This window comes from Peromyscus maniculatus, chromosome 10, assembly GCF_049852395.1.
Source record: "Peromyscus maniculatus bairdii isolate BWxNUB_F1_BW_parent chromosome 10, HU_Pman_BW_mat_3.1, whole genome shotgun sequence".
NCBI classification, from domain to species: domain Eukaryota; kingdom Metazoa; phylum Chordata; class Mammalia; order Rodentia; family Cricetidae; genus Peromyscus; species Peromyscus maniculatus.
In genome coordinates this window covers 101,661,271-101,676,486 of record NC_134861.1, presented here as the reverse complement: position 1 = coordinate 101,676,486, position 15,216 = coordinate 101,661,271, and the positions used below count along the sequence as shown (strand labels likewise).

At 40.6% G+C, this 15,216-nt stretch overlaps 1 protein-coding gene across 2 annotated transcripts in view; it reads left to right on the top strand.

Moving 5' to 3' along the window:
* The first annotated feature begins 1,596 nt into the window (after positions 1–1,596).
* Positions 1,597–15,216, top strand: part of Rnf212 (ring finger protein 212) — a 34,392-nt gene continuing 20,772 nt past the window's right edge. For both annotated transcript variants that reach the window (XM_042257853.2, XM_076547129.1), the window contains exons 1-2: positions 1,597–2,565; positions 6,972–7,033. In XM_042257853.2, coding sequence (XP_042113787.2) covers positions 2,457–2,565; positions 6,972–7,033 — 171 coding nt within the window. In that variant the 5' untranslated portion in view covers positions 1,597–2,456. The remainder of the gene's footprint in view (positions 2,566–6,971; positions 7,034–15,216) is intronic.

The window sequence follows — 15,216 nt, the reverse complement described above, 5'->3', positions numbered from 1 at the left end:
ATACCTATCATGGGATGCCTTGCTCAGCCTTGACGAAGGAGCTTGGTCCTGCCTCAACTGTATGTACCAGGCTTTGCTGACTTCCCACTGGAGCCCTTACCCTTTTAGAGGGGGGGATGGGGGTGGGCTGGGGAGAAGAAGGCTGGGAGGAGTACAAGGAGGGATGAGAATTTTAAAAATTCTTTAAAAAAAGAAAAAATATATTACTTTAAGTAATACTTGTTTTGCCTGATGGTAAAATACGTATAAAGTAATAGATCAAGTAAATTGCTGTCTTGCACTTGATTAAATAACAAGTTACAGCTTAGAAAATAATATTCAACTTTTTATATTAACTGGATAATATTAAATACTAAGAACACATACAGCAACTTTCCCCTCAAAAATCACACACAAAGCACTTTAGCAAACTAAAGCTATTTGTTTCTTTTCTGAATAGGACTGTGTGAAATATTTCTGTATGACCAGTGAAGATGCAAATTGAAATGTCTTATGGTGGGCTTTTGCACAAATATTAATCTTTTCTCAATTGGAATTTTTCAAATGACACACCGTAAAGATTTCTCCATAGCTAAGAAGCTTGTTTAAAATATAAGTGAAAGCAAATAATTTGCACAATGTTTGAATCAATAAACCAAAATATATGCATATATGTGTCTTATTTTATGCTTTAAAAGACATTAAAGGTTGAAGTTAATATTACAGAATGGTATTCCTGGTAAAAATGTTACTTTAATAATGTAACGAAATAAGCACATCATTTTATTTTAAGCTTTATATAAATCAGCAACAACCAATGAGCTATAGATGCAATTTTAAGTTACCTGGTCAGAACTTAAAAAGGATTTTACAAAAGGGTACAATTTTAACCCTTATGGTATATATTTAATCTAACATATCAAAATACTATCAGACAGGGCATGTGGCATGGGCCTCTAATGCTAGTTCCTAAGGAGGCTGAGACAGGAGGATACCTAGAGCCCCCAAGTAGCGATCAGCCTGGCAGCAAAAGGAAACTGTCTTACTCACTGTTCTGTTGCTGTGAAGGGACACCACGAACAAGGCAACTCTTATGAAAGAAAGCATTTAATTGGGAATTTTCTTATAGTTTCAGAGGTTTAGTATATTAACCAGTGGGAACCATGGTGGCATGCAGGCAGGTGCTGGAGCAGTAGCTAAGAGCTACATCCTGACCAATAGATCAGGGAGAGATCAATAGAGCAGAGAGAGAAAGACACTGGGCCTGGCATGGGCTTTTGAAACTTCAAAGCCCATCCCTAGTAACACACTATCCCCAATAAGGCCACACCTCCTAATCCTTATAATCCTTTCAAATGGTGCCTCGCCCTGGTGACTAAGCATTCAAATATATGAGCCTATGGGAGCCATTCTTATTCAAACCACCACAGAGACCTTATCTCACATATATAACACAAAGAAACAAAATTACTTTAATTTTAATGTACACTCAATACAAAACAATATTTTATATCTTTTTATTCATACTAAGTTTGTAAACCTGGGTTCTATATTATGCTAACAGCATAATTTTGACCAGCCATATTTTAAGGGCTTGATGAAATAAATACAGTTCTGCACAGATCAAATGCATCTTTTTCCATCTTTACTTTTTCCTAATTCCTTGAAAGAGAGTAAACTTTTGACTATACGTGTAAGTAGCCCAGGAACTTTCTCATACAGCCTCTACCAATCCTTGCAGACTTATGAAATGGGAAGGAAAAATATCCAGAATTATGTAAGAAACACAACTATCAAAAAATGTTTTTAATTTTGAAATAATTTTTAATATCACCAGAAATTAGCCCCTTCTACTATCTTTTGTTTCTAAGGTAAAGTGATCTTCCTTAAATTAAGCCCTTTCTTGTGTACATGTTGGTGGCAAGCAGGGATTCCTGTCCTGCCCTGATATAATCTCGCAACCATTGTTCCCTCGGTACTTCCGGCCCTGCTAGCCTGGTCCATAACTCCCATGCCCCATCCTCCTGGTAGTCCTTTCCTCCAGCCCTGTTAGGACACCGTGGTTCTCTTTGGTTTCAGTGGTTCCCCGTTTTCCCTCATCTCCATTATGGCATGTACAGATGTCCCTGGGCTTATCTCTACCCTGAGGCCTGATCCACCCAGTCTCCCTTGATGTCCAGTTTCACCAAATTCCTCATGATGTACCAGAAACCACTGTCCTGGCCCACACTGTCAGGTTTCCCTCCATCACCAAGAAGGCGGCCTTTCCTTGCCTTGGTGCTCTTGGTACTAGCTTCCTCAGGAAACCTGGATCGGCTCCAAGGTTGGTTCCGTGTCTGATCGGGAAGTCACGCCCTAGTACGCATGCGCTGAAACTAGCGCAGGCGCAGAGCTGGCTTTCTAGAAGTGCGTCCCTACCTCGGCGGCCTCGCTGACCTCGCGAGGGTCTCACGTGGGCCTCACGTGGGCCTGCGGTCATGGCCAGCTGGGTGTTCTGTAATCGATGTTTCCAGCCGCCGCACAGGAAGTCGTCCTTCAGCCTGACCAGCTGCGGGCACGTGTACTGCGACTCTTGCCTCCGCAAAGGTCTGCGTGGGCAGAGGAAATGGGCGAAGGAGGGTCGCTAGCCATGGTTCACAGTGTGGGTTTCCTCCCACGGGCGGGGCAGAGGCGAGAGACCTCTATGGGCCTGCACGGCTTCAGGACCACCGAACCCCCACTGGGATCCAGAGCTGGAACTGCAGAAAGCCAGCTGCTCCATACCTGGAAGCTGGTTTGCAGCGGCCAGTTGGTCAGATGTGAATGTTTTTGTTGTTGAAGTAAAGCTTCTGCGGAGGGGTGGGGGGTGAGAGGGTGGAGGGGTGCAGAAGCAGTGGGTTTTCACAAAGTGACCGACATGTTTAACTTGGCAAGTAAAGGAACAAGTACACCACCAATCCACGGAAGATTCTCGGAAACTTCGGGTTCATTTTGTTTCCCAGCCTTACCTTAATTGTCTAGGAATTTACACACAGTATTTTGTGTGAGCATTGTACATGTAGGTGTCACAGTCATGGAACTCTGCTGTGTGGTCACACTCCAAATTATTCATTAGTTGAACTAACATAGTTGTTTCCAGATATGTGACAGATGATGCTACTGTGAAAGTTCTGACTCGTGTATTTGTAGGTACATGTATGCAACCAGGGGTAGAATTCCTGGTTTTCTGGTGTATGTTCTAAGAGGAAGCCTGGTGTGAAAAGTAGTCTGTAATGAGAGAAATTCAGTAGAAACTGTGTAGTGAGACTTGTGAGAAGCAATGTGATGAACAAGATGTAGCCCTGCGATCAGGAGAAATGGGTTTGGGGAATGCCAAGCAGATTCAACAGACTTAATTCAAGGAAGTAAGGAGCTGAACTCTTGCTGATGGATGCTGGACAGGGAACAACAGCAGAATGGAGGGCGAAGCTGGTAAGCTCACCTTAGAACAGTGGTTCTCAACCTTCTTAATGCTGCGATCCTTTAGTACAGTTGAAGTTGTGGTGACCCCTCTCTGCAACCGTAAAATTATGTTCATTGCTACTTCATAACTACTTTTGCTACTGTTATGAATCGTAATGCCAATATGTTTTCCGATGGTCTTAGGTGACCCCTGTGAAAGGGACCTTTGACCCACAAAGTGGTCACGACCCACAGGTTGAGAACTGCTACTTTAGACCCTATCTTGTGGGAGCTGGCTAGGGAGGAGACAGGAGGTAGTCCTGGTTGGGGATCTGGAATTCCTAAGAGTCAGGAATGTTAATGGTGAGTCAGTAACATGGAAGTGAGTGCCAAAGGATAAGGCAGGTGGAAAATACTACCATCTTGGGTAGTACAGTTTGTAGGTGGTAAGCAGAAACAGAAGAAAGATGTTAGGTAAAGAAGGAAGTAGAGGTGTGTAGGTGTCCTAGATTTTCTCCTGAGGTCAAAGAATCAGGGTTTGAAAATATCTACTGGGTCAGTGATAGAAGTCACCAATGATTTGAAATAAAGTTAAAACAATTTAGCACATAACCTAAAGATATGTGCCTTCATGATGTTGCAAATTACAGGGCCCCACCCAACACTGGTGTGGGTGACTAGTTTAGGGTTTTGGATGTGGGCACATCAAGGTACTTCTGGCTCTTGAATCATGAAGCCTACATAGGTTCCAATACCCTGAACTTATTCTTTCAAAAACCACAGGTACTGCATGTTGGAAGTATATCAACCCCAGAGACACACAAAAAAAGTTGGAGGAAAAGGATAGGGGCCTCTAGACAATCTTAACTTAGCTAGTTCTAGTGATTCATGTTCACACACTCTTGTTAAAATCTGATATCCTCCCAGATTTTTCAGGTAATACATTTTTTTTAATTTTTTACTTATTTTTATATGTATGGGTGTTTTGCCTGCATGTATGTCTGTGCACCCTGTTTGTGCCTGGTATCTGCAAGGTCATTGACTCTTCTAGAACTGGAGTTAGAGAAGGTTGTGAGACACCATGTGCTGAGAATTGAGCTTAGGTCCTCTAGAAGAGCAGCTAGTGTTATTAACTGCTGAGTCATCTATCCAGCCCTTGATGGAAATTTTGCGCGCGCGCACACACACACACACACACACACACACACACACACACACACACACACACAGTGGGGTGGATATCAAAGGACTATCTGTAGGTGTTGTTTCTCTCTCCACCATGTGGATTACACTTTGTAGCAAGTGTTTTTACTCAAGTTGAACTAGTTTGTTGGCCATGATATTTCAGATTTTTAAAACAAATGATATATTATGTATACTATTAAGTAAACTGCTTTTATTGCTCACTAGGGCACAGATTGCCTTCACTGTTAAAATTAGTCTGTTTCAGTCAGGCAGTGATGGAGCATGCCTTTAATCTCAGCACTCAGGAGGCAGAGACAAGTGGATCTCTGAGTTCTAGGTCAGACTGGTTTACGGAGAGAGTTCTAGGATAGCCATGGCTACACATGTCCAGAAACCATGTCTCGGAAACACACACACACACACACACACACACACACACACACGTTTGTTTTATTTTTAAGGTTGTAAATATCCTCACTTACTATAAGTTGTTCCCTACCAAAAAACATTTATGTTTTATGTCATTTGACTATTAAAACAGTTTTCCACTTGGGGGTAGAACTGCTAAAATGTAGGCCAAATTGCTCACCAGAGAGGCAGTGCCTATCTAGATTCCCGCTTTGATGTGCCCTCCTTACTTGTGTGTTTTTCCTGAGTGGCCAAAGTTTTCTTATACACTTACTGGCTCTTTTCTTTTTGTTGATTGCTCATCCAGGTCCTCTAACAGCCTTTTAGTGTAGTATTTATTTTTAGTTGACTTATAAACAGTATATATTAAGTATCAGCCACTTTGGCAGTGAGCTGCAAGGCATTTCCTCTCTTCCCCTCTCAATCTCCCTTCCCCAGCACAATGCTTGTGAGTCTGTTCTGTAATCATTTGCTGTGCAACGTCTATATGAGAGAGTGCAATAGAACATGGAGTAAGAGAGAATAGAAACATGTGGAAAGTGGATGCTAGGGGTGGGGAAAGGTGACTTGAAGGCCTTTATAAGAAGAGAGGAGGGGTTGGTAAAGATATATCAGCAGTTAACCATACTTGCTGTAAAGCCTGATTATTTGAGTTCAATCCGTAGAACATACTGTAGGAGATAACTGACTCTTGAAAATTGCCCTCTGACCTTGATGTGCTTGCATTTGCTTACCCTCAACACCCCCTACCGTGTGTGTGTGTGTGTGTGTGTGTGTGTGTGTGTGTGTGTGTGTGTGTGTCTGTGGGGGGGAGGGGAATATAAAATTATCTCAACATAGGGAGTTTAATTATAAGAAATTCTGTGGCAAGTCTGCATTTTTACATAGGGCACTAAGGAGGTCCAGGACTTGGTAGCCACAGAGATGCTGATAAGGGGCCCAGAGTGTGTCTATAAGAATGGATGAAATAACAAGGCTGGTATTGAGAGCTAGCCATGGAGTTCAGATTCAAGCCAAGATAGAGGCCAATTTCATGGAGAAGATAGTGATGTGTGGACAGAATCCCCCTAGGTGGTCAGCAAAGAACTAGAGCATGAGCAGGTGAATTAGTTACATGCTTGAAGGTAAACAGGTGTATAAACCTTTTGTGCTTCAGCTGAGACTGGTTCTTAGATAGGAGGAACACAGTGGTGATGTAATGGTGACCTTTAGGGGTATTATAGAGCCTTAAAGGAGTTATTTTCATTTTAAATTGTTAAAAATTTTTATATTAAAATAACTAAACCAGGTGGTAGTGCTTGCCTTGTATCTAGTTAAGAGGTAGAAGCAAGAGGATTGGAAGTTCAAAACCTGTTTGGACAACTTAGCAAGACCCAGTCTCAAAAAGTTTTGGGTTTTTTTTTTGGGGGGGGGAAGGTGTATTTGTTTGTTTTGGTTTTTTTGTTTGTTTTGTTTTGTTTTGTTGAGACAAGGTATCTATGTAGGCTTGGCTATCCTGGAGTTCACTGTGTAGATCAGCATCTCACAGAGCTCCTTCTGCCTCTGTCTCCTGAGTGCTGGGATTAAAGGCGTATGCCATCATGCCTAGCCCTAAAAAGAAAAATTTAAAAGGGCTGGTGCTAAAATTTAATGGTAGAACATTATGTGTATGTGAGTTCCTACATGAAACACACACACACACACACACACACACACACACACACACACACGAGTGCACTGGGTGTCAGGAGAAAGGATACTACTGTAAAATCTAATTTAAGTATTGCTGACACTTAATGGTCACTGTTGTGGGGGCACATTTACAAAGCAGAAAAGTAAATGGTTGTATAAACTGTTTCACTGAGTCCACAGCCTCATCACATAAGAACGTTAAAAACATTTAGACATGGTAATCCTGCATTCTAACTCAGGCTGTGTTCACACATATTTCACAGCAATGTTCAGTATAATGTAATTAAACGTTTGTTTTTCTTTGATAGGTAAAAAGGATGAATGCTTGATCTGTCAAGTTCCTTGTCAAACAGTTTTACTTTCGAAACATGTAAGTTGAAATCTCTAGAATTTGATTATTCATTATAGTATTATTTCCTTTTAACTTGAGTTTAAACTTTTAGTAACTAATATCTGAAATTTTTATTCATTTTGCTAGATTAACTAATGAGACGTGTGAGTAATAAAGCATAACAAGATTTGGTTTTGCTGTTTGTTCTGTGATTTAGTTTTACTGTTGATTGATTTTGGTTGATTGATGTTTGTTTTTAATTTTCTTTATTTTTGTTTAGTTTTGCTAAGTAAAATGTGTTTGTCATGTGTTTGTCACTGTGTCATCCAGGATATCCTTAAACACAAGATCCTTCTGCCTTAGCTTACTGAGTGCTGACATTACAGACATGAGCCTCCATATCAATCAAGATTTGGTTTTAAAACCTCATTATGCTTTCCTTCTTACCCACAGGTTGGCCTTATTCACAGTTTATTGGATTGTGCTATGTTCTTAGAAATGAAAATGGGTTAGATTTCCTTTGTACAACACTGGCTTCCTAATTGGGCAAGTTTGGTTTTTCATAAAAGTTATAATGAATAATTAAGAGCATTGTTCATAATGTAAGTTAAAGTCAATTATTTGCTCCATTGTCTCAAACCAGTGCCTTTAGTTCTATCTATAAAATATGTCAGATTAATTTATTCTTTGGTATAAACTTCTTATCAAATGATTTGTCTCTTCTATGCCTGTTCTCTAAATATATATTTGAACTGCTATTTTTAAACATGATTTTTATAACAAAAACAGAGTTACCCAACAACTCAGACAATATAGAAAGTCATAACAGAGAATGTAGCCATCCCCAGATCCTGTCCAAAAGATGACAACATCCAGGAGTAGCATCTAGTCCATGTATCTTATGACTTTTCTTTTTACAGAATGTTTTCTAAATGATGCCATGTTTGGAGTACATTCTTTTTACATGGTTGTATATCTTACTGTTTTCCTTTTAAACAATCTGGGGTGTTTTTTTTTTTTTTTTTTTTTTTTTGGTTGTTGTTGTTGTTTGGTTTTTCGAGACAGGGTTTCTCTGTGTAGCTTTGTGCCTTTCCTGGAACTCACTTGGTAGCCCAGGCTGGCCTCGAACTCACAGAGATCTTTCTGGCTCTGCCTCCCGAGTGCTGGGATGAAAGGCGTGTGCCACCACTGCCCGGGTAAACAATCTGTTTTATCATGGGTTTTTTTGTCTGTTTGTTTTGCCTTACACTCATCATTTTTACCAATTTCTGTCCAAAATTGCTAGAGTATTTATATGGCATAAATTCCTAGAAGTAGAAAAAAGGGAAAATATTTAACTTTTAATAGAAAGTACCTTATTTTTCTCAAAACACTTAACACACTTAACAGTTTGAATTCCTTGTAAATGCCATATTCTACTGTTTACGTAGCTCTGCAGCACCCTTTTTCTTCCATAAGGCCAGGGTCAGTCTGGAAAGAGAACCTCTGACTTTGACCCTCTCCAGCTTCCTGGATTGAATATTTAGGCCATTTGTTTCCCTTTGTTTGTTTGTTTGTTTCTTTCTTTCTTTTTCTTTTTCTTTTTCTTTTTCTTTTTTTTTTTTTTTTTTTTTTGTGACGGTGTTTCTCTGTGTATCCCTGAGCTACCCTGGAACCAGATCAGTAGACCAGGCTAGCCTCAAACTCACAGAGATCTGCCTGTCTTTGCCTCCAGAGTGCTGGGATTAAAGAGGTGCACCACCAATGCCCAGCCCCTTCTTGATTCTTAATTGTGCTGGCTAGTTTTATGTCAATTTGACTCAAGTTAGCATCATCTGAGAAGAGGGAACCCCATTGAGAAAATGCCTCCATAGGATCAGGCTGTGAGCAAACCTGTAGGACATTTTCTTAATTAGCAATTGATAGAAAGGGCATAGCCCCTGGGCTAATGGTCCTGAGTTGTATAAGAAAGCAGGCTGAGCCAGGCAGTGGTGGCATACGCCTTTCATCCCAGCACTCAGGAGGCAGAGCTAGGCGGATCTCTGTGAGTTCAAGGCCAGCTTGGTCTACAGAGTGAGATCCAGGACAGGCACCAAAACTGCCAGAGAAACCCTGTCTCGAAAAACCAAAAAAATAAATAAATAAAAAAGAAAGAAAGCAGGCCACAATGAGCAAGCCAATAAGTAGCACCCCTCCATGGCCTCTGCATCAGCTCCTGCCTACAAGTTCCTACCTGTTTGAGTTCCTGCCCTGAATTCCCTCAATGATGGACTGTAATCTGGAAGTATATGCAAAATAAACCCTTTTTTCCCTAAATTGCTTTTTTGGTCATGGTGTTTCATCACAGCAATAGTAATCCTAACTAGGACATTAATAAATGTATTTAAGCTGTCCATTTCCTTCCATGCACTATATGTCTGTATTGTCTTGAGGACTGCTTTCCTGGAATCATGTGAAAGTTTATACCAAAGAATAAGTTAATCTGATGTATTTTATAAATAGAACTAAAGTAGACATGCCTGGATGTCAGTTGTATCAAATCTTCCTGATTCTTGAATAAGCTATAATGTATTCTTTTTTATGAATGTGCGTGTTTGATGTGCATGTGGGTAGTGCGTGTGTATGTGCATGCATGCATATGGAGGCCCAAGGTTGACACTAGGAGTCTTTATCAATCACTTAACACCTTGTTCATTGAAGCAGGTCTCTGAGTTGAACTCAGAGCTCATCAATATGGCTAGTCTGGCTAACCAGCTTGCTCTGTGGATCCTCTGTCTTTGCCTTCTAAGTACTAGAATTACAGGTGGATTATCATGCTCACCTGGCATTTTGTGGGTTCTGAGGATCTATACTCTGATCCTCATCCTTTAACCACTGAGATATCTCCACAGTCTATAATTTGCTCTTCTTCCTTCTTTCATTTTCCTTTCTTTTCTTTTCTTTTTTATTTTATTTTATTTTGATACAGGATCTCTCTGTGTAGACCATGCTAGCCTTGAGCTCACAGAGATCTGCCTGCCTCTTCCTCCAGAACTGAGCATGGTGACATATGCCAAACATCTTAACACTTGGAGAGCTGAGGCAGAAAGATTGCTGTGAGTTCACAATCAGCTTGGGCTACAGTGAAAGAAAGGAAGGAATGGAGGCAGGAGAGAGGAGAAGAAAGATAGGAACATCTTTAATTTCTAAATGGTTAGACTTTAGCTCCACTATCACCTTTGTGCTGAAATTTTATTTTATAGCATGTGACCAGATATTTTGGCTTTAAGGGGTTTTTTTTGTTTGTTTTGTTTTGTTTTGTTTATGGTTGTTTGGCTTGCATTTATGTCTGTGAACCACATATGTACCTGGTACCCACAGAAGCCAGAAGATGGTATCAAATCTCTTGAAACTGGAGTTAGAGTTATGAGCCACCATGGAGGTACCAGGAATCTAACCTGGGTCCTCTGGAAAATCAGCCAGTGTTCTAAACCACTGAGCCATCTCTCCAGTCCCTTTTATTATGTTTTAATATATGGTAGTTATGGCTGTTCTGTGGCTGCTTGTAAAAAGCATATCTTTTTTCTGTGTATGAAAGAGCAAGCAAATGAACCTTTAGCAAGCAGTGAAGCTGCTAAAAACACTGAGGCCACTCCTTCTGCTCTTGCTGCCACATCATATCCTATGCCATCAACACATGGTAGGCTTCTCCTTCAGCAGTCTCTTGGGAACCCATGTCTTCCTTCCCTATGGCTATACCCTACCACAGGTGCCAATCCTTCCTGCTTTTCATTCTGTAGCCAGTGAATCTACTTGTATGTAGGGCATATCCCACTTTTATGAGTCTCACTGCTTAGGACAAAGTCAAAGGGCTCTTGTGGCCTGGCCTCTGGGGGCCTCCTGGTCTCCAGGTCAGCAATTCCAACATGGTGCTACTTCTGCAGCAGCATGACTCCATCTCATGCCTGGTCTTTCTGCTCTTTCCGGAATATTTTCTCAGATGGCCATAGTCTGTCCCCCACAGCATTCAAGTTAGGTCTCTGTAACTGTCATTTCTATTGTTCTATATAACATGCCCCTCTGCACACCTTCTGAATTTCTCTCACCCCAGACTACTTTTCGCTCAACCACCAGAATTTCTTTTTGAGCATACTCCAGAAACCCAGCAATTCTACCCCTGGTTGAACATGTGTATCTGTGTTCAACAAATATATGACCCGCAGTAGAAAGGCTTCTGTAATGTGCTCAGTGTGTATCATCTGTACCTGTGCTTAAGTCTAGGAAGTAAGTTTTAGGGAAGTGCCCTCTGGTGGTTTCTAGTTTGATCTATTCCTTCAAATTTGTTATATAAGCAGATTTTCTCAGAAATGTCCCAGACTATTCAAAAGGTGCGCCTGGATAGATACTTTTACAGGAGACATATTTGTGTATTGATTTGTTTGTCATCAAAATGAGCCACTACTAGTTCACACATGAAATACAATGCCAATGCAGTAAATCAGATACCTGCAAGATGCAGGGGGCACCTGGGCCTCTGGAAGGAAAGCCTCTTGTGACCTCAGAGCAAAGCAGAAGGATGTATTATTTGGAATTTGCCTCCCTAAGTTGGGACCACAAGGAAGAATGAGTCCAAGTGAAGTGTAACTGGCTTTCAATTAGAGGTAGAAAATAATAGGTAACTTTAAGGAGATAGATGCTTAATGAGACTGGAAAATCTCTGACTTTTAGTCTCCAAGTAATATAGTCATGTTTGTAATAATAAAGACCAGTCTGGGTAAGGGAAACTCCTTGTGCTCCTTAACCTTGGAAAGCCCTGAAACAGACAGAACCATGGCTGGAGATAAAGAGGCAAATGTGCTTCAGAAGGCAAAGAGGGTCTAGCAAAGATCTTCTGCAGAAAATGAGCCCCCTGAGGCCTGTGTCCTTCTATTTCTGGTCCATTAAGCATTTCTTCGCTGTCTTACCTAGGTCCCATTAGATATTGGACCATAATGAGGGCCCAAAAATATTCTTTATGTTTCTAGTTCATAAATTGCAGATCATAACAGGACCTGAAAGAAAGGACTACAAGTTGCCTGAGAACCTGTGCAGTGACATGGACAGTAGCAGTGGCATTCAGGGTATTCCACTGGAGGAATGATTTGCTGTGAAAGCTGTGGTCCAGAGTAGTCCAACAATGACTGTCTCACAATGGAAAGGCTGAGAATCTGGTAGTTGTTCAGTCCACAAGGCTGGGTATCTCAGTTATCCAAATCTGGTGCTGTTGTCCTGGAGGATTCCCGAGGAGCTGCTGATCTATGCAGGAATCCTGAAAAACCTGGTTCTAATACTGGTGAAAGAATGCCTTAGCAACAGGATAGATGAACTTGCCAGGAGGCAAAAAGCAAAGTTTCCTTCTTCTATGTTCTTTTATATGGGCTGCTATTAGAAGATATGGTCCAGATTTAGGGTAGGTCTTCCTACTTCAAATAATCTGATTATGAAAATACCTCTCCTTCCCCCTCCCTCATTGACTTTTTTATTTTATACTTATTAAGGTAAATTGACATCTATCCAGTAATGGCTCCTTTAGCTCATGAATGTGGGGTATGTTTTGTTCAGGTGCTCTCTCACCTCTCAGTAAATTACAAATGCTTCTCCTTGGAGGCCTGCAAACTGTAGTAGCCCCATCCTTAGGTGTTGGCTGCTTTAAAGAGCTACAACAGCAGCTTTGAAAATATCATCTCCTAAGCATTCATTAGTATGTAAAAATGTTGTGTTACCTCCTTCATTGTTGGTGTGAATGCAAACTTGTACAGCCACTTTGGAAGTCAATATGGCAGTGTCTTATTAAATGGGAAATCAATCTACCTCAAGACCCAGATACACCATTCTTGGATGTATACCCAAAGGATGCTCAATCATAACACAAGGAAACTTGCTCAACTATGTTCGTAGCAGCTTCATTTTTAATAGTCAGAACCTGGAAACAAAACCTTCAACTAAAGAATGGATAAAGAAAATGTGGTATACTTACACAGTGAAGTATTACTTAGCTGTTAAAAACAATGACATCAGGAAATTAAAAGGCAAATGGATGGAACTAGAAAAAAAAGTCATCCTGAGTGAGGTAACCCTGATCCAGAAAGACAAACATGGTATGTACTCATAGGTAGATATTAGCTGTAAAGTAAAGAATAACCATGCTACAATCCACAGATCCAGAAAGGCTAGGTAACAAGGCGGCCCCAAGGTAGGGGGATGCATGGGTTTCCCTGGGAAGAGGAAATAGAAGATATCTCCTGGGTGGACTGGGGGCAGGTGGGGATAAGAACTTGAGGGATCAGGTTGGGGGTGGTTGGAGGGAGAGAGTACTAAAAGAGATGACTGGAAAGGGGGTGCATTTTGGGGTTAGGTAAAAACCTGATGCAAGGAAAATACCCACAAATCTACAGGGATGACCCCAGCTAAGATTCCTAGTAATAGGGGATACATAGCCTCAACTGGCCATGGCCTATTATCAGATTGGTGACTGCCCCCAATTATCATCAGAGAGTCTTCATCCAGTAATTGATGAAAAAAAGACCCACAGCAGCCAAACATTAGACTGAGCTCAGGGAATCCTGATGAACAGAGGGAGGAAGGATTGCAGGAGCCAGAGGTCAAGGACATTACAAGAAAACCCACAGAAACAACTAACCTAGTTCATAGGAACTTAAGAGTCTGAACCAATAACCTGGGAGCCTGCATAGGACCGACATAGGCCCCTTACATATATGTGACAGTTGTGTAGCTTGGTCTTCTTGTGGGACTCCTAACAATGGGAGCAGAGGCTGTCCCTAATGTTTTTGCTGGCTCCTGGAGACCTATTCCTCATACTGGGTTGTCTTGCCCAGCCTTAATACAAGGAGAGGTGCTTAGTCTTATTGCAACTTGATATGCCGTGCTTTGTTGATACCCATGGGCATCCTGCCCCTTTCTGAACAGAAACAGAGGAGGAATGGATTGGGAGGGGCAGGGAGAGGTAGGAAGGAGGGAATGGGAGGATAGGAGGGAGGGGAAACTGATCAGTATGGAAAATAATAATAATTTTTTTAAAAAAAGGTGTTACACCAGTGACTTTGCTATTCACTAGGTCCTATTCTAGAAAATTTGTATATGCAGTAGTGTCTGGAGTCACTGGCAGGAACTCCTGTGTGTTGCTGTGTAGAAATGCTGACTACAGCAAGCACCCTTGTCTCTCTCTTAACTTGATGGTCAGTGTTTTAGTATTTCACCAAGTATGTGTATACTAGTTTGCTAAAGGTATTTTTATTTTATTTTACTTTTTGCTAAAGATATTTTTAAAAATCATGAATGATATATAATCAATATAACTATATTATTACTTTTCTGTAACTCTTTATAATATTCTGTTTTACCATATTTTGTTTCTGGAATGGAGAATACATTTACTTTTTTTAAAAAAAATACATTTATTTTCTAAAATATTACGTGTCTCTATGTGGTATGTGCACATGAGTGCCATGTCCACAGAGGCCAGAGATATTGAATTCCCTGGAGTTAGAGTTACAGGCAGTTGTGAAGTGCCCAACATGGGTTCTAGGAACCACTGAGCCAACTCTCCAACCCCTTCATTTACTTTTAAAATTAAAGAACCCATGTAAGATTCCAGGAATAGAGTCAACTTGTGATGACATACTTCAGCTTTTACAGATAGATTCAATTTGCTATTATTTCACTTGGAATTTCTTGCACCCATGTTCATATACAAGCTGTAGTTGAAAGTTTCCTTTCCTGAATTATATATTCAAGTTTGATGAATCATAGTTTATAACTTCATAAAAGTTCTTAGAGTAGGGAGCAGTAGCATATGCCTTTAATTCCAGCACTTAGGAGGCAGAGACTGGAGATCTAGGCCAAGCTGGTCTACATAACAAGTTTAAGACCAGCCTGGATGTGTATGTGTATATGTATTTATGTACATATGTATGTATATATGCATGTATAAGTTTATTGTAATGAACTCACAAATAGAAACACTACATGGCTAGATTAACATAGCCACTCAAACCCATCCCCAAACTATACATCTCAATGATTTTCTGTAAAGTTAAAATTCTGAAGCCATGGAGATTCACTTAGAGTTTTATACCTTCAGTATCAATTACATTTTTATGTACTTACTTACCTCAAAACATGTCCATAAGGTCTAGAATGATGTTCTTTTCTTTTACTTATTTACTTACTTTGGATTTTTGAAACAGAGTCTTTCTATGTAGTTT